The sequence below is a fragment of the Folsomia candida genome, unplaced genomic scaffold (genome assembly GCF_002217175.1).
Source record: "Folsomia candida strain VU population unplaced genomic scaffold, ASM221717v1 Fcan01_Sc002, whole genome shotgun sequence".
Lineage (NCBI taxonomy): Eukaryota > Metazoa > Arthropoda > Collembola > Entomobryomorpha > Isotomidae > Folsomia > Folsomia candida.
The window spans coordinates 290,936-316,371 of record NW_019091194.1 but is presented as its reverse complement, the minus strand read 5'-3'; the positions used below and the strand labels follow the sequence as shown (position 1 = coordinate 316,371).

The following is a 25,436-nucleotide window of genomic DNA, read 5'->3' as shown; positions in this document are numbered from 1 at the left end:
TCTCGTTTGGAAATTTCTTCGCTTCCAAACCTACGTCTCATGTGAAACGTAAACACATTCCGGATTGAATTTCTCTCTTATTTCGATACAGAAATGGGTTTGGTTTTGCTGGGTCGTTGTATCAGTGGCCGCGGAAGCGTGGGGGCAGAGGGGCAATGTCCCCGAGGTGATTCGATGTATGCATTATATGCCCATCTTATATAAACCCCGGTCTCCCTTATCCTACAATGGCAATGTCCCCGGATGTCCCACGGCTTCCGCGGCCACTGAACATTAGCGTCGCTGTCGTCGAGTGTAAGACCTCCGATCCGTCGTACCAAAATTAGCAGTGGCCGCGGAAGCGTGTGGACAAAGGGACAATGTCCCCACAGTTATTCGATGTCCCCATCATCTCCCCATCTTATATAAACCCCTCCATCCTACAATGTTAATTCCCCCCGATGTCCCCACGGCTTCCGCGGCCACTGATCCTTGTCGTCGAGTATAAGACTTGTAAAGTTATCTCTGCTGGTTAGAAAATAAAACAAATAGTTAGTGTTACGTTACGTTAGGTAAATATGGGCAGCATCTTCCCGTCTCTCGTTATCTTTTCTTCTCAGGCATTTGCTACTTAAGAAAACTTGGGTTTTCGTGTCCCTTAAAGTAAAGGACAAGATGATCCTGAGTCTGAAGATAAGGTCGAATTGCGCATTAAGCCCACACACATACACACGCCGGCACCAAGACGTGGTGGTCTCTCTTGTTTAAAGAAAGCTCCACTTTCACTCGTGTATGACTGCATTTTAATGAGAATTAGTTTTTGAATGGAGTTTCTTTTAAGCAATTCTCACGAATTTTGCACCTGGACGAGAATCAAATTTTTTTTCAAAAAGGTCACCATGTGTGCAGAGGGTATTCATTATCAAAAAATATATTTTGCGAATGTGTTGTCCTTTATGACCGCATTTTAATGAGAATTAGTTCATTTTTTAGTTTCTTTTAAGCAATTCTCACGAATTTTGCACCTGGACGAGATGAGAATCAAATTGTACTAAAAAAGTCACCATGTATGCGGAGTGTTCATTATCAAACAAAATGTGTTCTATGAATATGTAATGACGCCAAGATTGCTCTCCTTTTAAGTTTGAATTCTTTTTTGATTGTATGAAAACAAGGTTTCTTATTTGGTTTTTTACGTCATTCACATATATTGAAGGTCATGTAAGGTCAGGTAATTTTGCGTGTATGTATTTTATTTCGCAAGAAGTACATAAATACATTTCATTCACTTCGTTGATCCTCATTGGTTTTTGAAGTCTATAAATTATTTTGTGAGCCCACACAGCATGTTCCTCCATCCGAGATGATGGAATAAATCGAGTCTAAGACTTAGGTGATTGGCAGGTGCAAGAATATAAAAAGTTCAGCTTCACCTTCACCAGGGTCACGGCTTCCGCATCGGGTTTTAAAAGGTTGTAAAACTTAACTCGGGTTTTTTATGGGTTTGCACTATTCAAAGGATTGTGACGAGACGAGATGCTGCTTAGTCGTTAAACCAATTTTCTTGTTAGTAATACTGACGAGATAAGGGAAAGGTGAGTTGTTTCTCTTACTTAGGGACAGTGTTTCAGGTGAAAGTAAGTAATCACCTACAAGAAATAACGGGAAGAAAGTGGTTTTTGCAGGTATTGCAGGAAATTCAAGGCGCCAAAAACTAGGCCCGACGCTAGATTTCATACCGTATGTAACTAAATGCCGCATATTTCTTGCATTTTCTCCCAATTTCTTGCACCTTGAATTTCTTGGGTTTTTTGAAGTTTCTTGCACCTTACATTTCTTGGTAAGCATTTGAAAGAAATAACCGAGTTTTTATGCAGATATTTTGACCTGCAAGAAATGCAAGGTGCAAGAAACTACGTCCCACTATACTTTATACAGCACGTGACTAGATGGCGCACATTTCTTGCACTTTCTCCCAGTTTCTTGCACCTCGCATTTCTTTCCTTTATCAAAAAACGTAGAAAACCCAAAAAAAAACGAAACACTCCTTCCGAAAGCAGCATTAACTAAAATCTCCAAATAATTCAAGGCCACAAACCAATATCCCCTAAATCCTACAACTAATTATATGAAATCTCTATTTTCGTCCAGAAACGTGTCGTCACAATGGCCAGGACGCCAGAGGTCAATTCTGTCCAACGGCAAGATAATGAAATATGTATGTCTCTCATCACGTTTGCCTTGCCTCGTGCTGCCGTAATTTGGATCCGGACTTTCTCCATGATGCCGTTATCTTCTCCCGTCTTATCTTTTCCTCCTTGTTTTACACAAAGAGCTCGTAATTCAATTGGGCAAGAGAGACCCGAAACCAATTTCCTTCTAGGATATGCATTATTAAAGCGTGTGTCTGTCTCTGACCAACCGGATAAATTTCACCGGCCAGACCAAACCACACTTATATTTAATAGGCCAGTTGGCACTGACTACGGCTTTCTCCAAGTTGGCTTCCCTTTCACCTTGCACTTGAGACAGGGTATGTACGTAAGCCAATGCCCGGTCGTCCCTTTTCCGATGCAATGAGCACACAGTTGGAATCAGTGGCCGCGGAAGCGATGGGGACATCGGGGGTAGTCTAGTTGGCATTGATTACTGCTTTCTCCATCATCAAGTAAGTACATTTCCTCGGCTTCCGTGTTACCATGCACTTAAAACAACGTACGTAAGCCAATCCCCTTCTCCGATGCAATGAGCACAGTGGCCGCGGAAGCCGTGGGGACATCTGGGGACATTAACATTGTAGAATGAGGGAGGGAGGGGTTTATATAAGATGGGGAGATGATGCGGACATCGAACAACCATGGGGACATTGTCGTCCCTCTGTCCACACCCTTCCGCGGCCACTGGATTCACTTGCAAGTGAAATAAATTCGGTCCGAAATCGCGTGGGTGTCAGTTTCGCAGCATGCATTATGCCCATCCTAATACACACAAAGTAGTCGCGTAATGTTACCCGGCCTTGGTATTTACATTGAGCTTGAGAAGAAGGCTGCTTTCTCCAAGTGGATGACGTGTGGATTGGATGAGGTACAAGTATATATTTGTGTTTGAGTTGGACACATAATTAATCAAATCAAGGCGGACTGACAGCGCCAGCAATCCCGCCGCCGACGCCACTTCTCTCAATACCAAACGACCAAACCGATCAACCTGTCTCCAAAAACGACAGCGACGACGACACCGACACCGACAGAGAAAATGTGAAAGGAGAGAAAGTGTCACCATGTAACAAATAAGGTGGTCGAATACCCAATTTATATTTCTTGCTTGGTATATATGTACCTATAAAATATCGCTCGCTAAATTAGATTGAATCCCAAATTGCTCCATAATTCAATTTAACTGAATTTATTTATGTAAAGTAAACAAGGTTACTGCGTTGTGATAAAACGGGGTGATAAAAAAATGGATGGCGTACCATGTACCACCAGCCAGCCATAAATATTCATAACTGTGTATGCACCAATCAACTGGTGAATGTGTGAGCAGTGGCCGCGGAAGGTGTGGGGACATGGGGGGACATTAACATTGTAGGATAGGAGGGGGCGGGGTTTATATAAAATGGGCAGATGATGCGGACATTGAACAACCGTGGGGACAGTGTTCCCACCGTTCCGCGGCCACTGTGTATGCATGAGTCACTTTTTTATTACACAGTTACTTACTTACGTCATGGGAAAGTGTTTATGAAAAAGTTTGCATTTATTATTCATAAACTTTCATTTTTTTCGGGCAAGTCGGCATGTCAGTGTTTCTGGCACTTTCAGTTTCATAAATAAATTCTGAAATGCGTCAGTTCCTACTTTGCTTTCACTCACTCATGAATATTCCGTTTCTCAGAGAAGATTCAGTCAGTCAGTCGGAGGAGGAGGCTTGATTTACCAGAAACTTTGTGTTGAGGCAGGCTTCCTTAAAATAGAACAATGTCCGACAGTGGCCGCGGAAGCTGTGGGGACATTTACATTGTAGGATAAGGGAGAGAGGGGTTTATATAAGATGGGGAGATGATGGGGACATCGAATAACCGTGGGGACATTGCCCCTCTGTCCACACCCTTCCGCGGCCACTGATAGCTCCACTTTGTTTAAGTAAGTGAGCGATGTCTGTATTTAGTCGACATGTTGTTCTTGGCTTTGTCTCGCGGAGTGACGGACGGGCAACGGAAGGAGGCAAGAAGATGAAGAGTGAAAGCTTTAATGCTGATTGAATGTGGAAAAAGGAAAGCAAGGACAACGATCGGTCGGCCTAAGAGGACGATTTAAGTGTAAGAAAGTACCAAAATAAGGACTTCAGAACGGAAGGAAACCTTGCTCACGGCATTCGAAACAAAAAACATTTCTGTAATTAAGGATGTCGACTTGTATGTGACGCTAGGATCGGATCTCTAAGGAGAACTTCGTAATTAACAAAATTCATTAGCAAAACTTTTCCACGTGATTTTTTTCTTGATTTTCGATTTTTTGTTTGGACTAAAATTCCCCGAGTGAAAACTTAAACTGATTTTCTGCAGAAATTTGGCCCAGTTCTTTAAGGAAAAAAAGAACCCTAAAATGATACTTACTCAATTCACATAAAATATCCCGAATAAAAATTTGAACTGCTTTCCTTTAGAAATTTTGTCCTATTTTCTACAGAAATGTGGCACAATTCTTGCAGAAAAACTGTATGCGTAGCTATTTATATAAAAAAACTATGTGTGCAGAATTATGCACATGCATTTCTGCAGAATAAAAATCATCCAAATTTTCTGCACTATTGTGCAAAAAAATTTGCGAAGAATACAGCATGCACCTCAAACTTTTGTCGATTACTGCAGAATTCGGCATACCGATTTCTACACGGGTCGAACAAAGACGTGTACGTATAAAACATGTCCAAAAATAATACCGCTTTCTCCTGATCATCTTTCCTCCCAAGATATCAATACATCGTTCTAAAATTAGACATCTTCAAGATTCAATTTCCTCCAAACTATCCACTTAACACACAAGAATTCAGCCAACCATAAATACCACGCCACGAGGAAAGGTGTTTTGGCAAGGTTTTTGCGGGGGTGGGTGAACTGACCATAAAGCGAACATTATACTCTCTTTCCTCCGTGTCCAGTCCAGTTCATTGCAGATCGAACGAAACTTCATCGCAGTACTTGAGTCGCTTCGAACATGGACTTTCACTTCGCAATTTGGCATTAAGCAAGTCCATGAATTTGTGTGCACGACACACAACAAGTAATAAAATGTCTGATCCACGAACGTATAAGAGGCGGAAGAGAGGCTACGACAATTATTTGCTCGAAAGGACCCAAATTGTTGCCCCAATGCTTATTTATTCTCCATTAAATGGTGGGAGGGAGGGATGAGTGTGCGGAATTGAAATAAGGACAAGCTTTAAGTTTGACTTAGAATGGAGGTCTCCCAGAGTATGCGATCCGATTTTGAGCAAATTAGTGTCAATCGATGGCAAATTGAATTAGTATGAAATTTGCAAAAGACACGATCTCCCAATGGGCACGTTTGGCAGAGATATTTGCATCCGAAGAGGAGAAAGCGCGCCTTAAAGTCGACAAATTTTACACTTTCCAATTTTACTCTGCGCTTTCTCCTCTTCGGATGCAGATATCTCGGCCAAACGTGCCCATTGGGAGATCGTGTCTTTCGCAAATTTCATACTAATTAAATTTGTGATCGATTCACACTAATTTGCCCAAAATCGGAGAGCATACGCTGGGAGACCTCCCTTGTTGGTATTTGTATCGACATAAAATTAATCCAACTAAATCTATCATAAACAATTCAACTTTCACTAACAATAGTAAAATACAAGATAATAAATACCACGTCTTAAAAAAGACTCTTGTCACCCGAAACACAAGTGGGTCTCAAGTTTCGCATCTCGACTAAGCAAGTTGGCATCAAGTGGTTTAATTTTCTTCGCATTAAACTAATGAAAGTCAAGAACTGCACTCGAGTGTTCTGGTGGAATCTTGAATTTCAAATTAAGCTTCGAGCCCTATTATTGTCTTGTCTCGAGTACACATCTTTTGGGAGAAAGTGGAGCAGTCCATTTTATTAGTGCTTCTCATACATACGACATTCAGGGACTTGTACATTGGTCTCTTTATTCTTTCGCCTGATTACATACCTACATTACTTTAGTTTGAAATGCATTCTACGCGGAGAAATTTCGGCTTCATGGGAGATCAAAGATTGCCGAGTTTATTTTGGATTCGTTTACCAAGGTCGATGGGTAGGCAGATGGGGAGACAAAAAATCTCTAGAATTCTTTCCTGACTCTGGCATATACTCTTAGAAATCCGGTATTAAAATAATACCAGGCAGTATTCTTGTATGACTCTTCTAAAGTAATACATACATATTGATCAGTAATACCGCATCGTAATAAATAGCTTGGTATTAAAGTTTTATCATATCGGTATGAAATTTTTCCGGAACGGTAAAATAATTTTAATATCAAGCGGTAGCAACTTTAATATCGAGAAATCAATACCTGCCTGACTATACCAGATTTCGAATAGTGTAAAAATTCAGTACTAAAATAATACCAAGCGGTATTCATATATGCTCTATACCAAAGTTGTATTGACAAGTTACTGCGTAGAAATACCTCGTTATTAAAGTTGTACCATATCGGTAGCAGGTTTTTACGGACCGGTCGAATTTTAACATCAAATGGTAGTAAATTTAATACCCCAGAAATCAACACCTGCCTGACTACACCAGATTTTTAACAGTGCATACTTTCCACCCAATAATATCCAACTACACGAGCGAAGTGGGGCCATGGCATCGCAAATAAATGCCATCCTTTCTATTCTCCAAATCTAAACGACATTCATAGGTACATTTTCTCATCCCGCCTCATAAAAAATTTAGCTGCTCCAAAGTCCCTTCCAAACACAAATCCATGCTTAAAAGTTATCTCGACTCGAATAAATATGTTAAAAGATAGCAAAGCGAGATGGAGAAAGCGGACAGAAAATTTTGCTGCCCCACATCTGTCAGCAGATTGCGGAGGGAAAGAATCATAACATTATAGAATCCATAATGAGGAGAAAGTACAAACTACATTACATTCGCTGCCCCGACAGCTGGTGAAAGCGGTCTGTTGAATCAGATGTTGGACAAAAAAGTATGACGAAAGAGTAAAGTACCAAGGTTCATTGTCGTGGTGGTAGATACTGCCATGCCGGTGGTGTTATTCTCGACCGTATTATTCGCTCTGATGTCTTCCCCACAAGCGTAGGATTCACATCACATTTCTGGCCGTACTTTCCAAATTTTTCCCCTTTCCTACTTTCTCTTCGTATGGAGAGAAAGCCGTGCAAAGTGAGTAAAGCAAGCAAGCAGACTTTCTTTATTCTTCTTTCTCGCACATACTTGCTTGCTAGTTCAGCCCAGTTCACTCCACTTGCATTATGCGACACTGTACTGTGTTGGAGGATGAGAGAGTTGGTGGCCCTGCTGTAAACCAACCAACCACCACCACTTCTGCCAGCAACCACGTAACGCTGACTCCTTTACTCTTTCTCTCCTGCTTTCACTTCCTTTCCCTCTGTTTCATTCCTGCTCTCCGAGACGAGGATTGCTTCATTTTGTTCTCAACTTCCAACGGGTTGGGTTGTCTCGAGTGGAAAGTGGCTTTGCAAATAACGACATACACAACTATTTATATTGTGCAGCAGCAGAAACGAGTGGACTGGACTAGGTGACAAATCCCGGGTGGCAGAAAAACCTCTTGATTACGGACCGTTTTGAAGCAAGTAAGTGGACGTCTATCTGCAGTGTGTGTCTGTCTGGGTAAATGGTTGTCTTGTTTTTTGGGAAACTTGGAAGCAAATCAGGAAGCAATTTGAGAAAGAGAAAAAAAAACATCAAATATTTCCGAAGCTTGTAGGAAACTGGTTCTAAATTTAAAAGCTGGGTAAATTCTTGCCATGTTTTTTTTGGAAATTTGGACAATTCAGGAAGCAATTTGAAAAACAAAACAAAAAGAAAAACTCTTTGAAAATCGGTCTAAATTTAGAACTTGTTTCCGTTAGTAGCACGACTCGTTTTTTTCAAAGGGTTGTTAGACCCTAATTGGACAAGTTTGTAGAACAGACGACAAAATGAGGACATCATCTTCCCCATAATTTTACGTGAGAATGACTAAATGATCATAAAATTAGTCATTCTCAGAATAAAGTCAGCCGGGCATGGCATTCTGTGCCAACATTTATGACGTACCTTTCTCCAACGAAGTGAAAGAATATAATTGTCTGTTCGATACTGGAAGCCACCTGACAATCCATAGCTTTCTCTTCGTCATCTCATGCTTACTCCACCCGCTACACGTAGCTTTCCAACGTTCGGCCCCAACGCCTACAAATATTTCGGAGCACAAGCGTGAAAGAATTATCGACAATCAGATTTCATCGGTGCAATAAAAATAATTGGATTCTCATCCCATCACTTTTGTCGAACGGTGAAAGCGACCGACCGCCAAGTTTGATATCTTGGTTCGAAACTACGGACAGAATTGGTCAATTATGACCAAGAATAAGCATTTTAGCTATCTTTCAAGTGCCATTTTTCTTTGAAAATTCCTACTCAAATCGCACTTAGAATGGAGATTTCTTAGCAAATGTTGTCTGATTTTGAGCAAATTAGCGTCACTCGATCACAAATTTAATTGGTATGAAATTTTCGAAAGACACGATCTCCCAATGGGCACGTTTGGCAGAGATATTTGCATCCGAAGAGGAGAAAGTGCGCCTTAAAGTCGACAAATTTTGCACTTTCCAATTTTTTCTGTGCGCTTTCTCCTCTTCGGATGCAAATATCTCTGCCAAACGTGCCCATTGGAAGATCGTGTCTTTCGCAAACGGCATACTAATTAAATTTCTGATGGATTGACACTAATTTTCTGAGAGCATACGCTGGGAAACCTCCATTGCAAAAGAGGAATCGGCAGTGGAAAACAACATATCCATCATAAATATTTCGGTGAATTGCTTATGTAACAAAGAGAAAGTTAGAAAGGTTATAGTTGAGACGGAGAAAGTTTCATGAAAATAAATTATTTTCTTTTTTATTCGGGATTAGGATTTATCTCACAATACTTTTACTGACACGGCATCACTTTCACTTACTTATTTTCCTCATAAAAGAACTTATTTTCAGGAAATAAATCCTAAAGAAGTGGACACCGTGTTGCATCCGCAGTTGGATTGATGTCTGAAGCAGTGGAGGAGGAGGACAAAGGCAAATTGATGGTCGTGATATGATTTGGAGCACAACTTCAGCGCAGTTCATCCTCATTGGCATGGCCGCCTTTTGCATTTCCTTCGGAGTTATTTACTCTGTCGTAAGTTTACTTTTGCATTATTATGGTTGAACCTTACACTTTGCTGGCGAAATACGCACACTCTTAGAAATCCGGTAGTAAAATAATACCAAACGGTAATCGTATAAGTATTACTCTACCAAAGCGGTATTGATAAGTAATGCTGTGTAGTAGCAGCTCGGTATTAAAGTTTTGCCATATCGGGGGCGAATGTTTATGGACTAGCATAATTTTAATACCAAGAGGTAACAACCTTAATACCGAGAAATCAATACCTGCCTGACTATACCAGATTTCTAACAATGTAGAAATCCGGTAGTAAAATAATACCAAGCGGTATTCATATATTACTCTACCAAAGTGATAATACGGTTTAGGAGTAGCTCGGTATTAAAGTTTTGACATGTCGCTAGGAAATTTTTACGGACCGGTGCAAAATTTTAATACCGCAGGAGGGTAGTAACTTTAATACCGAGAAATCACTATACCATATTTCTAACGGTGTACTCTGCTTGCGAAATATACTTCGCAACTATGTCACGGAATAAAGACGACGCCAAGAAGGACGACGACGTAAGTAAGGGCGGAGAGAGATTGGATGGGGAATATAATGCAAAAAGAGAAAGTTGCTGGAAGTAGAAAGTTTGTTATTCTTGTATCATATTGTCCAATCTCAATAAGAATATATGAAACAAAGTTTGTGATAGTGCTAATATAATCATGCTTATTTATATGCGGCGAAAATTCGGCATTATAAATACACACACAACAAATAAGTGCTTGTCCACAGACTAGAAATACTCGTATTTATGTTAGCATATGACGTTGATGGTTGTCAGTGTTTCGTTTCTTGCGGGTTTGTTGCATTTCGTGCACTGCAAAGCAAGAAATAAGAGGTGCAAGAAACTGGGAGAAAGTGTGAGAAATATGTGCCATCTAGCCACGCGTCGTATGAGTATTATAGCGGCGCGACGTAGTTTCTCCCGCCTTGAATTTCTTGCAGGTCAAAATATGTACCCGCAAGAAACCACTTTCTCCCAGTTATTTCTTGCAAGTGGTTCTTTTCTGGCTTGTTGTATATCTTGCATGGCAAGATAAGAAGCGCAAGAAATGCAAGGTGCAAGAAACTGGGAGAAAGTGCGAGAAATATGCGCCATCTAGCCACGCGCCGTATGAAGAATAGCAAAGGGACATCGTTGCTCGCTCCGTGCATTTCTTGCACGTCAAAATATTTACCTGCAAGAAACCACTTTCTCCCCCTTATTTCTTGCAAGTCGTTACTTTTACCCAAAACACTGCATTAACTGTGCATACATACGTGCACGTCTGCACCCAAGCTGTCGAATTCATGCTGATTCACCCTAAGTTTTAACGATTTGCTTCCACTAATGTTCCTTGCTGACGTCCACTTAATACAAACAGCCATTTTGAGCAGACTCAAATTCCATCAGACGAAATGATCCACCTCATTCCCTCGTTGGGAATTTGCGAAAATCCACTATTTCATCCTTCCCTTCACCTCGCAATGTCAAGTTGTTGACAGTCGACGCTGTTTACTTTCGGCCCAGTTTCGTTTTATATTCTTCTCCATCCAAAAAAGGATATTGTAGCGTTCCACCCTTTATTTTTATTGCATAGTCATCGCTAGCAAAAGCAGGCTTAGGTAGAAATGTATGCATAGCGGGGAAGGATAGTAAATCGAATCGAGGTAGGAAAATAAATTGTGTAACGAAAGAGGTTTGTGGCCTCGTTGGATGTAAGAAGATGTGCGCGTGATATGAGATGTATGCAGCTACAGTGGCCGCGGAAGGGTGTGGGCGCAGAGGGGTAATGTCCCCACGGTTATTCGAAGTCCGCATCATTTTATATAAACCCCTTCCTCCCCTATGTTAAAATATTAATGTCCCCTCATGTCCGCACGTCTTCCGCGGTCACTGCGTATCTATCATCATCTCATCCCTTATGATGGAATATAATCCCTCTTTTTCTTCCTTAATGGACACCTTGGAGAGTTCTCTCTTTCTTGGCGTCGCTTATTCATCTAATCGCGAACGAGAAGAGGAAGAAGACTTTCTCTGAAGACGGCTTTCTCTCCAATAAGGAGAAAAAGTTGAGATCCTGATTCAGACTGGGGTTCTATTTGCTAAGGATGAAATTTACTAACGTCACTTTCTACACTCTTAGAAAACTGGTATTAAATCATTACTGACTGGGGGAGGTATATTTATGATTCTAGGGGCACTGGTAATAACGGGAATTACCGTTTAGTAGAATTTGGTGCTGGAAAATTTACCACTCAGAAAAAAATTCTGTACTACCAATCCAGTAGAAAGTTATTACCAAATCAATACCAGAAAAATGGTACATCATCACTTACCCGAGTACATATATGACTCTACTGGCGTTAATTTTAAGTAATGTTGTGTCATACTGACATATTCACAACTGAGAAACAAACTACTACCAATCCGGTAAAAATTTAATACCAACTCAATACCAGTTCGAAGTATGTATGTGGCTCTACCAGACTTTTAGCATACTAGGTGGCCCACTGAAACTGTAAGTGAAATGAAACCCTGTGGCTTCAACAGTTTTTATGTTACGAATTTCGAGTTAATTTTAACCGAAAGCCAGTTAATTTCTGAGTAGAAAACAATTTTTAGTTTTCGAAATTTCCTCCCCTGCCATTAATGCAGCGCTGAGGAAACCGCCTGCAGTTCTCCGCTGAAGCACGCACTAATTCCTGGGCAAAGTGTTCCATTCCGTGGTCAAAAATTTTTTTCCGATCTCTACACTTCTACGAGGCTTAGAACACACATTTGCCCCTAACTTTGACCATTTTTCATAATCCGGAGATTCAAATCCAGAAAGTAGAATTACCATTTCCGAGAGGAGGAAAAGTTCGGAATTTTGTTTTTTACCCACGCTTGGGTCATTTTTTGCACTATAAGCTGATTCCTAGTCCTACTGCAAGGTCCAGTCGACTTCAATGAATTGGATCTCACTTAGGGGATGTACCGCGGACTCGAAAACGTATTTTAAGAAATTTGATCCCCCCACCTTCCCCCCATTTTCAACAAAATGTAGAGAAATTGCCCCAATTAGCTCCCACCTGCCAAAATCATCACAAAGCTTGGATAATGTGGCTTTCTGACCTTTTGTCTATATTGGGGGATGTCTCTGACAGATTTGGCGTAGATAAGGCCAACTTGCTTGTTAAAATATTTTTCCTATGTGAAAATCTCCTCATCTGTAAATAGAATCCTCGTCACTTTTTCTGAGCGTACCGCTTGAAGTCACTCCTGGGTTTCTTTAATCTGGTTTCCCTTTGGGGGATGGTCGGCATGTGGCAAGTACCACATTTCAAAGTCCTAAGTCTAAGGTTCAATTTAAGCACTCATTGAATAATCTGCTTCTACACTGTCAGCTGTGAGGTTGGTTTCCGTTGGAATTTCGTGAATTTCTTCGGATTCCATCCTTCAGCGCCTTCATGATGGGTGTGGTCCTTGTAGGATTTCAAAATTTTTTTCTTCGACTGTTGTTAGTCCACCCCGTCCCCATGAACGTCTTTATAGTCTGTTTGGCTAAATTATACGGCTCGTTCGATTCCTGCCACACTTTTAAAATTCGCCATTTCTCTCCCCATTTTTGTAATGAAAAATTTTCGCCGCCCGCTTCCATTCAACATTTTCCATGCGAATTTGCATTGCAAATAGTAAAAATCTGATTTATGGTACTTATGCAAAATCGCACGGGGAATCCAATGCAATCATCAGATTTTCATTATCTCTGTCGGTTTCGAAGAAAACAGCCACTTACAGTTACAGTGGGCCCAGTATGTAGTATTAAATTATTACTGACCTGACCAAAGTGCACATATGACCAGCACTGGTAATAACATACACTACCGTTTAGTAATGTATTTGTATTGTATTGTATTGTAATGATTTATTAATAACTCTTTCGAGCCTTACAGCCCATAGAGAACAATTAAATAATATATATAATAATATAATATATAAATATGAATTAATACTATCAGTGCCGTTTAGTAATGTTGTAGTACCGTAAAAAAATTTACCACCCAGAAACAAACTACTACCAATCATGTAGGAATTTATTACCAAAACAATACCAGCATGTCACTCTACCACATTTTTAACAGTGTATCTTCCCCCTAAAAACGAAACCAATGAAAGACGGAGAAAGCTCAATGTGGCGAAAGTTGCGGGGTTACTTCGTAATAAATAAGATAGGATTTCAGATAACGTTGGATACTGGATCAAGATCGGAATTAATAATATTGGTTTATTCCCTCCACTTGGGTTAGGCCCTGCTCCGTTCGAGAGTCAATAATAAATGTGGGTTTGAGGTTTAGCTGACTTGACTGATGACGTAGTTTGTTTGGGTCGAGAGTTTGTTTTACAACGGAGAAAGCAAGCACAATATGGATGGAAAATAAGATCTTTTTTCTGATCGGGCAATTTTTCAGGGCAGAGCAAGTTTAATTGATGGATCGAGATTTAATGGAGTCCTGGCAGGTGCTCATTTTTTAAAGATTGATTAACTCTCAAGGACCATTTACGGCGAGATGTGTATAATACGTGGCAGTCGCCGCGGAAGATAATTTGGGTCGTGGGACACAAAATTTTTCGATCTAAGAAATTTAGTCGAAAAAAATTCAGTATATGAACAAATTAATACTGGACATTTAAGGAAAGTTGACAGATACAAAATTTTGATGAAAATTTAGGAAAATCAAAATCTAGTTCATTGTTACAAAATGAATTGCATAGTTAAACTGTTCAGCCAAAATTAATAGTCTGAAAAAAAATCTGAAAGGTTTCCTGGCAAATTATTTTATAATTTGAACTTGGAAAGGTAATACTATTGCCGAATTGCTCTATAATTTTTTAATTATGGTTTGAATGAGGTCGAAGTTTTTGTACTTCAGTTCAACGAGACCACTGTCCCCAAGCTTCCGCGGCCACTGATCATATTACGGCGTAGAACGTGGAGGAGGAAAAAGATGGGAAAAAGGATTACTTAACTTCCGGCAGGAAATAATCTCATTTATTTTTTTGGGAACTTATGTGAAGTGAGGATTCGCAAAATGCTTGGCTCCCCAATGATTACCATACGAAGATTGTAATCCTGCTCACCTGGTGCCAAGGCTTAAAGTGGGTTTAGTACCTCGATTTATGTAACATTCCGATCGTACGTGCCTGCCCGACATGGGGAGAATTATTATCTTACGAGGGAACCTCTTATAGTGCCCGGAGCTCCCAACATATCCACTATGTACATTAGACGCAGTTTTTAATACTAGTCCTATGATGTGACAAAATCTCCGTGTCAAAATGACATTTGGTCAAGCGGTGACGATTTTAGTGACGCGCCGAACGGTCACTTTCTCCCATGATTTCAATAGCGCAGCTACTTTTCGCCACACGCTCCTCATTTTGCTACTGAATTCTTAACTCATTTACTCACTGAGCGCACTGGTACTTAATTTAGCTATATTTAAAATATAATTACAATTTACCACTCATCAATATTTTTTTCCGTTCGAATTTGAAAGTTGCAAAATATTCACGCGTATTTTTTGAAAAACAAATCCCTCTACTTGTTTGAATTCATAAGAAGTTGCTGTATTTTTCCGCATAGTTTTTAAATTCCAACACAGATATTTGAAAGGAAAAAACAATACTGAAAACTTGTAAATAGTAAATAAATTATAATCATACATAGCTAAATTAGATGCCAGTCTCATCGGTGAATAAATGAGTTGAGATTTCAGTGAGATAAACGGGGACGTGTAGTGAAGAGGTGAACGGGTACCTCCGCTACTAAAAGCATGGCGAAAATGACCGTTCGGCGCGTCACTAAAATCGTCACCGCTTGACCAAATGTCATTTTGACACGGAGATTTTGTCACATCATAGGACTAGTATTAAAAACTGCGTCTAATGTACATAGTGGATATGTTGGGAGCTCCGGGCACTATAAAAGGTTCCCTCGTTAGTCAAGGCTGGAATAGTGTAATGAAAGTTTCAATTTATGAAATGTGGAAGTATTGTAGTAAAATATGTAATAATAATATTGGGGGTATTCATAATGAGTTCGAATTGTAGCAAAATTCGCAAAAACAAGGTTCGCAAGTTTGCAAAAAATTTAGGCTTGAAAATTCATTTGGTACAATATGCAATAATAAATTTGCGAGGTATTAGATTACGTATTATTATTAGATTAGAAACAAAAACAAGGTTCGCAAAATCGCAAAAAAAAAATAAATTGGAGATTCAGGAATTTGCAAGCCAATTTTTTTTTGGCTAACAATGCGAGCTCGTAACGAATATCCTTAATACTTAGTTTGCAATTTATTAAAAAAAACTATGCAAACAGCTAAGTCGCAATCTCAGCATGATTTTGAAAAAAATTGCGAACTAAATACTAGCGAACTTGTTTTTTTTTCTAAGGTGAGGTAAAAAACTATGGTCACATTTACACCTTAGTATGCATTCACCCCCCCCCCCTTCGAAAACCTTGACCGCGCCCTACAGCCAAGGGGGTGCGTTTTAGAGAAAAATATAAAGAGACCGAAAAATCAATTACGGACCTAATCTAGTGCTTTCCTAAGGGATTTTTCGATACGACTTCCCAAAAAAAAGTTTTGATGGTGGTGAATGGTTGCGTTTCGCAATTTAAGTATGAAGGAGACTACCTACATAGCTGGGTATCCAAATTTATGAAAGATCGCCCCCACTTTACTATAAGGGGAAACAAGAATTAGGTCGATTGGTTGAGAAACCAGTGACTTTTCCTTATAACGAAAATTTCCGAGTGGTTGCTATATAGTAACTATATAGTTACACCCTTGCTATGGAGTATTTATAGCCTTAGCCCGTGTCCAGGCTTATGGGACCGTCATGTCCGTCCGTGAACACGACTGACTTACAATTTTGCCATATGCATATTGGACAAAGTTAGGAAACAAGTTCGAAGGTGGACGAAATGGGTCAAATGAATGGTTGACCCGTGGGGGCAATCTGCTATGCACCAGATTTCAAAATTGTCTTAGAAAGCTGAAATTTGGCATGCAGATTGTTAGTGGCTCCTAATGGAAGAATATGAAATCAGATTGGAAAAATTTTCATCTAGAGGGACCCTACGGGGTAACCCATACTTGATTTCTCAAAATCATCAATCGAGTTGTAATTTGGTACAGCGCAGTCCTACCTAATGGAAGAATATGAACTGGAATTGGGAAAATATTTTTGTGGAGTTTTGTCCTTTGAAGTCACCCACACCTTGTAGAAATTGTTACCAATGGTCTTATGTATAGCTTTACACATAAGTCGAAGCACAAATTTGAGAGTGGTTAGGAATATCAAAACTTGATATCTTTCAACTGACACTTTTAAAACGTATGCTGTAAATTTGAACGAATTAAATTGGCTACGATATCCGCAAGAGTAACGGTGTACATACATGTTGCTTTATACCGTACAACAGTGGTTATGTTCTATATTAGCTTTTAAAATTCAAACCTAAAAAATAATTAAATAAAATATAGCTTGAAAAAGTAAAAAGTTCTAAGGTGAGGAAGTACACTTAAAAGTACTAAACAAGCTCCCTCCGCTACCCAGATAATTTTACTTCGCCTGGGCTGTCCACTGCATGCAAAATCGACAATAATATTTCGGCGTCACGTAAGAAAATAAAGATAAGATTTAATATCTTGGTCTAAAGTTAACTTTTGAATTGGTTAATATTCAGATCAACATTGCTGGGTGGTAAGGGTATTAACAATTATGATCATTTGGTGGTAATTATTACATATGGTTCATTCGTCCCCAAAATATTTATTAATTCTTTGTATACCTAGTAAATAAATACCTTGTAGTTCGACATCGTGCTCGTTGTACATTCAAGTCAGAATATATGTACTGATGAACTGATATATATTTTAAACTTATAGTATACAATAACAAGACAACCATTGTTTTTAGATCTGTTGGGCGACTTTTGCAACCTACATATTTTTATTTACAACAGATATTTTGCATGCAGTGGACAGCCCAGGCGAAGTAAAATTATCTGGGTAGCGGAGGGAGCTTGTTTAGTACTTTTAAGTGTACTTCCTCACCTTAGAACTTTTTACTTTTTCAAGCTATATTTTATTGTTAATGACGGTACCTTTTTTGCTAACGATGCGAACTCGTAATGAATACCCTCAGTATTTAGTTTGCAATTTTTTCAAAATTATGTTGAAATACGAATGAATACCCTAAACGAGAACAAAGTCCATATTAAGCTCTACGTCGTAAATACGTATGTAATAACCCCCTTAATTTTTGGGCCTTGTCTCCCTTCCCCACTAAAGAAAGTCATTACTTAATCAATATAAATTGCCTGAAAATTCCTCCATTTCTCCTTTGCGAGCTTAATGAAAGCATTAATTTTGCCGACGTCTATTTCGTAAAAGTTATATACGCAGCAGTATCAAATACACTACAACCATCCATCCACCCGAATTCCGCCGCAATTAATTTTCATTCGGTTCGACTACATGTACTGACCTTAATAAAATCCGGAAGGGTTTCATTCTATTCTCTAACGTAATTATAGACGTAGTCCTGTTGACATGTGGTGAAAGTCTGTGTGTGTGTGTGAAGTGAAGTAAGTATAGCTTTGGTTTCCTACTTACTTACGTACATACAAGGGAGGTTTTCAAGGGTATGCACTCCGATTTTGACCAAATCAGTCTCAATACACGACAAGTATACGAATTGGCGGAGAAAATTGCATCCGAAGAGAAGAAAACACGCCCTACAATTTTCAACTTTTCAAATTTATTGAGCATTTTTCCTCTTCGGATGCAAATATTTCCGTCAAACTTGACCATTGCGAGATCGTCCCTTTCACCAATTTCATATTAATTAAAATTATGATCGATTAACACAGATATTTGCATCCGAAGAGGAGAGAACGCGACCTAAACTTGATAAATTTAAGTTTTCTCCTCTTTGGATGCAAATATCTCTGTACAACGTGCCAATTAGGAGATCGTGTTTTATGTAAATTTCATAATGATCAAATTTGTAATACCGATTTTTCAAAATCGGAGAGCATCTGCTGGGAGACCTCCTTTGTTAGATACATAGTTTCTCCTAAGTATTTTACTACACTTATAAATACATACATCCCGACTGCGTCTCTTGCTGGCTGGGAAAAGTGATTAGTTTTATGGAACTACTACTGTCCTGGCCTGGCCAAACAGAAAACATAACCGTTGATACAACACCAACTATTTCCTTAAAGGCTACACACACACACACAAATTTTATTGAAGTCTGGCACGAGATTTCTCAATCATTTATAAATCAATCCTACTTTTGGTGGTATCGACCGGAAGATTAATGTGTGGTGATGGGAGCGACTAATTACATGCATTACGTATGTATGCACTCCTATGTTTACGGACCCATTGTTTACAGGAAAATAATTAGACTAAAAATAGATTTATGAAATTTTATGAATTACAGAAATTTTAATATGAAAATAAGTAGACAAAAAATAAAAATATGAAATTTTATGAAATTTTATGCATGAACTACAAAAATTTTATTTTATCATTTCTCAGATCCACTGCTACAAATCTCGAAGGAAGTCCACCAGCTCCGAAGAAACTGAACGACTTCGCGATGAGCTTTTGCGAAACAAAATCTTACCGAGGCGGAAATCCACTTCGTTAACGAGTAAGATTTTTTGCCAATTTTTTGCCAATTTTTTGCCGATACGCCGGAAAAAGGACATTGTCCCACTTACATAAAAAATGATGTATGCTCCAATGTCGTGTCATTAGAGCATCACAATTCACATGTCATTGTGATCATTGTTAATTCATTGCTCTTATGATCAACAGAGTGAAAGTTAGCCACCTGTTTTCCAAATTAAAAATTAATTATGTCACGCCACTGGGAACCCACGCTGGTCCACGTGCGATTACCCAACTACTTTCTCTTTCATGTCTAACCGTGTTTAGTAATTAATACCACTTCCGGTGGGACTTTGTGTATCTAATCAGTGGCCCCGGAAGAGAGGGACAATGTCCCCACGGTTATTCGATGTCCGCATCATCTCCCCATCTTATATAAACCCGTCCCTCCCCTATCCTACAATGTCAATGTCCCCACACCTGGTTTCCGCGGCCACTGCCTGTAATCTAATTTCCACCACTTTCATTATTTATGTTCCTACGTGTCTAAAATATATCAGCGCGATATCTCATTAACGAGTTGATCTTTGCAATAATTTATTCTTACACGTGTCCTTTCAGGTCCTCCGTTCAGCGATTCGGTGGTAAATCCCAACTATAATGCGTCACCGTACAAAGTACCCACACGACACTTGCGATCCACATCTGCCACCTACAGCCCCACACATTACCGTACGTAAGAAGACTTATGCATGCAAATAGACATGATGAGAAATGGAGAAAGTAATGAGTTTTCGGCAAGCTAGCTTTCTCTTTGGGCGAGATTTTTTTTCGGTTGCAAGGTTTGATCGTTGTTAAACATCCCGAATAAAAATTTGAACCACCGAGTTCTTGCAGAATTTTGTGCAGAAAAAGTGTAAATTTGCATAATTATACAAATAAATTTCTGCAAAATAGATCAAACCATAAAAATTTTCGGCACGATTATATAAAAAATATGCAGAATAAATACAATATGCATCGAGTTTGTCGATTCCTGCAGAATTCGACACAGTTTTTTCTACTCGGCTCAGATGCGCATTAATAAAAATTACTTGTTCCATGTTGTAATAAATTGTTCTTTGTAACTATTTATTCACAATTTAATTAAAATGTCGTCTCGTTAGTATTTATTAATCGTGGTCAGAGAGAAATTCGCCCCCTTATTTATTTCCTTCGGCAATAATAAGCCACCCACTCAAAAAGTATGTTGAGCCATTCTGAGTAAAATACAAAACAAGTTTCCAGTGTTTCGTTTCTTGCAAAATGTCAAGGATTTATATTTGAACCAGGGTTTAGTTTCTTGCGGGTTTGCAACATTTCTTGCAGTGCAAAGAAAGAAATGCGAGGTGCAAGAAACTGGGAGAAAGTGCACGAAATATGCGCCATCTGGCCACGCGCCGTATGAAGTATGTGCGGCGTGGCGTAGTTTCTCGAGCCTTGCATTTCTCCCAGATCAAAATATTCCCCTGCAAGGCACCACTTCTTGCGAGCTTGCAACATTTCTTGCACTGCAAAGCAAGCCACGCAATAAATTCAAGGTGCAAGACACTGGGAGAAAGTACAAGAAATACGCGCCATTTAGCCACGCGCCCTACAAAGTAAAGTTGCGGGACGTAATTTCTTGCACCTTACATTTCTCCCAGGTCAAAATATTCCCCTACAAGGCACCACTTTCTCCCCCCATTATTTCTTGCAAGTCGTTACTTTCACCCGAAACACTGCCCTTTTCCTTCCCTCCTCCTCTTTATTATGTATGTATGACGGCGTATTATGCATTGTCATACATGTCAATACTTCTTAATAACTTTCTCTTCGCCCTTGTCTTTGCCAGCCCGACTCACTTTCTCCATTCTGATTATGCGTTTTATTACTCTTGTAACATTTCATTTCAGTGAGCCCACACCATCGCAGGAACAGCACGCCCACACAAGTCGCGTCCGCCTGCTCATGTTGCGGAGCTCCCAGAGGAATTAGCAAATCCAAATCTTCTGCTTCTGCCGAGCATTCAATTACTCCTTCATTGTCGTCATCAACCCCACCAGCAGGTCCTCCTGAAACGATTAATTGTTGCTGTAACAGCAAGTCACCGGATGGCAATGACTTTCACCACCAAGACGACTGGGAAGATAATACCGACTTTCTCTCCACTCATAAATGCAGATTAATTCCGATTAATGCTAAATCCAGGCCAAAGTCGAAGCTGATCTTTGACAATTCGGATGAATATCGACACCAGAATCAAAAATCGTTTAGTTTCGGACCCATCCCGGCCGCCCGGAAGGCAAGATGTGCAACAGGACAAGCTAATTCGCAGAAAAGTCCGGCATGCAACATCACTTTCACCACACCGACTTTCACCATAACACAGACAAATTTGAACACGAAAGATTGTCCCGATTGGGAAGAAAGGCAGCCACTTCTCGCTGGGAAAAAAGTGAAAGAGGATCCGCAGAAGGTGGAGAAAGTTGAAGGATTTAGCCAAGAGAAGAGTGATGACAATGATTATGAAAAGGCTGATGATGACAGTTTGACTAATTGGAAGACTTGTCCCAACAATAAAAAGGGCAGGACGAACAAGCTTGACTTGCTTAAGAAGGAAAACATGGTAATGGAAGAGATTCCGTATTACGTGGAAAATTTGGGGGTGGCGGAATGCAATTGAATAGTTGGGCGAGATTGATTGCATTTTCTATTGTTTTAACACTTTGTTAAATACTCTAATCGATCTTATCCAATTTGTTTATCTGATCAAATAACATGTCCATTTTCTCAAACGAAAAATTTAGCGTAGATATGTAGATACATATGTATGTTCGACTCGATGGCTAATTACCAAATTGTCGAAATCACCACATTTTTAATAATTTCTCCGCTCTGGGAATTTATTTTAAAATTTTGTAGACGACAAATTTGTAGACAGTAAATTGATTAATTGGATTGCGATGAGTTTTTTAGGCCAGTTTCGACGAGTTCCAAATTTGGGATCTCCTCTTTCAAAAAGTATCAAAATTAGGATTGTACATATTTTTTTATTTGGCAAGGACCTGCTCTACAAAATTTGTCGTTCAGAATTTTAAAATAAATTCCCAGGGCGGAGAAATTATTTAAAATGTGTTGATTTTGATTATGAGTCATCGCGTAATAAGTTAACAAGTTGTTTATTGTAACAAAACCGAAATACTTATGTTATTAAGCCAAGTTTTTATTATGATTTTGTATAAATTACAAGTTTTGAAATTATTCTCGTACATATATATCGTATACATGCGGGTTGTGACATTTCCAGCGTCTTTTTTGAATCTCGTAGTATTGAATTAAAATACACCAAAATATCTGTAGGATGATATGTAAATTAGTCATATTATACCAAAATTGTATCAATGTTTACTTGAGCTTGACTGCGATGTTGCATCATAAACTGGTATGTACCTCTACCTTCCTACCTAAATTTCAACCCTTTCAAATCACAAAAAAACAAGGTTGAAACATAATCAATCCCACAAAATGTATGTAGCTTCTATTAGAAAATTAGTATGTGTAACCGGTAAAATTGTATTTAGAATGGTGGGTAAGTAATTAAATTGTCGTATTTGTATAATACCCTCCAAAGTAAATCTGTGAAACCAGAGTGTGATATTTTATGTAGAGGTAACTATGTAGCGTGGGTGGCTGGGTGTCAACGTCAGGCACAAAAGTATTACCCAACTTATGTATGTACATTGTAGTCTATTGTCTTGTCGTATTATGTAAATTGCGTGGTAAATACCTGTTTCCTCAAATCCGAACACAATGCGTGTCACTTACTTGTTGTGACCGACCACAAGTGGCCGCGGATGGGTGTGGACAGAGGGGCAATCGGTTATTCGATGTCCCCATCATCTCCCGACCTTATGTAAACCCCTCCCTCCCCTATCCAACAATGTTAGCATCCCCAAATGTCCCCACGGCTTCCGCGGCAACTGGCTGATTGGGTACGTGGGAAGTCCTTCTTGCCCATGAAAATGTTATTTTACTTGTAACTCTTTTTTTCTTTTATGGTGCTTATGTACATATATTAATGCATGTATTACTATTAGGAAAGTCTTGTTAAGCAACACATACATATTCATGTATACTTGCTACTTGTGTATTCTTGTAATTTATGTAAATACGTTGTAGAGTTTCATTTCTCACATAGACTGATTTTTCAATCCAATAAATGTTTATAAAAATGATTCGATTTACCTATTCAAAAATTTCGAACTGAGAAGTCGTTAGATTTTTTTGCAAACTTGGCCATAACAACCAGATTTCGTAATCTATATGGTGGTTTTACAAACATAAACAATGAGGCAATTCACACAGTTCTTAGTAATCTTGTAAAATCTGTAAACTTACGTACAAAATTTTACAAACACTTCTACAGCTTGCAAATTTTTGTAATTTTACTCAGCATCAAACGCGTACTTTTATTTTGTAGAAGTTTGCACAATTGTTTTTCAAAATTTACGCATTTGATAAAGTTCCCAAAGACTAAGGGAATTGTCTCGAGGTTTAAAATTTTATTTCAATGTATTTCACCCTTCTTATAAAGTGCAGAAATTTTTAAAATCGGGAAGTAATTAAAGGCAGACTTTAAGTTTCATGACATGAGTTCCATTGACTTTGTAAACTTTACATTCTTTCAGCATTCATACATAACGCCAAAAATAAATGTCCACGTTCCACGCTCCGTTTAACAGGTCATGAAAGATAAAAATATCAGATTCTTTTGTTTCTTTCCAAAAAAACAATGAGATAAATCTTACTTGAACTATTTAGTCACGCGTGGATATTTCAGCATTTTCCAAAATATAGAGAAAAAATTTCATTAAAATAGATATATACAATGAGATAGTGTATTTTCGCGCTTGAACGATTTTCATACATGATGGATTAAAATTTGCGTAACTATGTGTACATGAGGGAACCGTAATAATATTGGTATTTTTTCCCCCACAGTGCGAATTTTTTGGTTATTTTGATTTTTGTCTCAAAACCGTCCAACTTGGGTCAAATATCACTGGAAATAATTTAAAAATTATTTAATCTTAAAATTTGGCCACTGCCTTGATATCTGACGCTAGTTTTCCAATTTGTTGAATTTTGAAAAATAATTGCAATTTCCATAATAGTTTTTCCACGATCGAAATATCAAATTTTGCTCAGCATTTTAACTTAAGGACGGATAAGATCTATTACTTATTCCAAATTTTGTAAACAACAAGAAATTTTGTTACTAATTTGGAATTTTATTAACTACGCTCCCCATTTGTTCTTAAAACCAATACAAAAAGTATTAAAAATTTATAACCTCAAATGAAATATAATCGATGCTTATCTCTCGTCATTCAAAGCAATTCATTTGCCAAATTCAAATTAAATTTCCAATTTGATGCTACATATTCACTTCCCATAAATAAACGGGTCAAGTAATTCAAAACCCTTCATGATTTCTATTTTCTTACATAAATAAGGCTTTTCTTGCAGAGTGGATGCATGCAGTGACAAAAGACACCATTTCCTCATCCGGTCTCCACAAAAATAAATGGCGACAAGACAAAAGAGAACAGCTTCACGTTCTGTTCTTACTTATTTTCGTTTTTTTGTCCACCAGACAAGAACAAGGAGAGGACACAGGAGTGCACTATAAGCCCAGCAGTATAAAAATCCGACACTTGGACTGGCAGTAAAATATATGGAACTTATTTAGTGAAAAGTATTCCTTCTTTGTGACCTTTGAGGCGTGCGGGAATGCAGTGGCCGGGGAAGCGTGGGGACAGAGGGACAATGTTCCCACGCATCATCTACCCATGTAATATAAGCCCCTCCCTCCCCCATCCTACAATGTTAACCTCTTTTGTACTACTGGTTTTTTATTAAAATTTCCATTCGGTACAATGTTGATTTCATAATCAGACCAGGTAGCAGCCAATTAAAATTTTAAACCAGTTTCTAAGTTTTTTTTTACGAAAAACACGAAAAATCCACTTTTTAACATTGGTCGGTATAGGGAAAGTTCCAAAATTTTAGAAGAAAAATATCGAACAAATCCACTTTTTACCATCGAGTTTTCCACAAAATTCCAAAGAATTACCCTTATTTTTTTAGAAATTTTGCTTTCAGAATAATTTTTCCGGTACACATGTTAGTGTATTTCGTGCATAACGGAAAAAAATACTACACAAACATATGTACTTTTTCGTTAAGAGATGTGTCCCCGAATTCCGCGGCCACTGCGTGCGGGTGAGCACTTCTCCAAAACAAAACTTAT

General features: G+C 38.7%; 1 protein-coding gene across 1 annotated transcript; it reads left to right on the top strand.

The window, feature by feature from the left end:
• Nucleotides 1–7,582: 7,582 nt before the first annotated feature.
• LOC110844479 lies at nucleotides 7,583–23,358 on the top strand. The gene is made up of 5 exons (XM_022090691.2): nucleotides 7,583–7,816; nucleotides 9,219–9,402; nucleotides 19,028–19,142; nucleotides 19,724–19,834; nucleotides 21,037–23,358. The coding sequence occupies exons 2-5, from the start codon at nucleotides 9,319–9,321 to the stop codon at nucleotides 21,804–21,806; spliced, it is 1,080 nt and encodes a 359-aa protein (XP_021946383.2). The 5' UTR covers nucleotides 7,583–7,816; nucleotides 9,219–9,318; the 3' UTR covers nucleotides 21,807–23,358.
• Nucleotides 23,359–25,436: the final 2,078 nt, after the last annotated feature.

Bases quoted from the DNA above. Each gene is read 5' to 3' on its own strand.
- LOC110844479 (XM_022090691.2), top strand. From the start codon at position 9,319: ATGATTTGGAGCACAACTTCAGCGCAGTTCATCCTCATTGGCATGGCC. The intron at 19,143-19,723 runs GTAAGATTTTTT...GTGTCCTTTCAG, and splicing joins GAAATCCACTTCGTTAACGA to GTCCTCCGTTCAGCGATTCG. The intron at 19,835-21,036 runs GTACGTAAGAAG...ATTTCATTTCAG, and splicing joins CTACAGCCCCACACATTACC to TGAGCCCACACCATCGCAGG.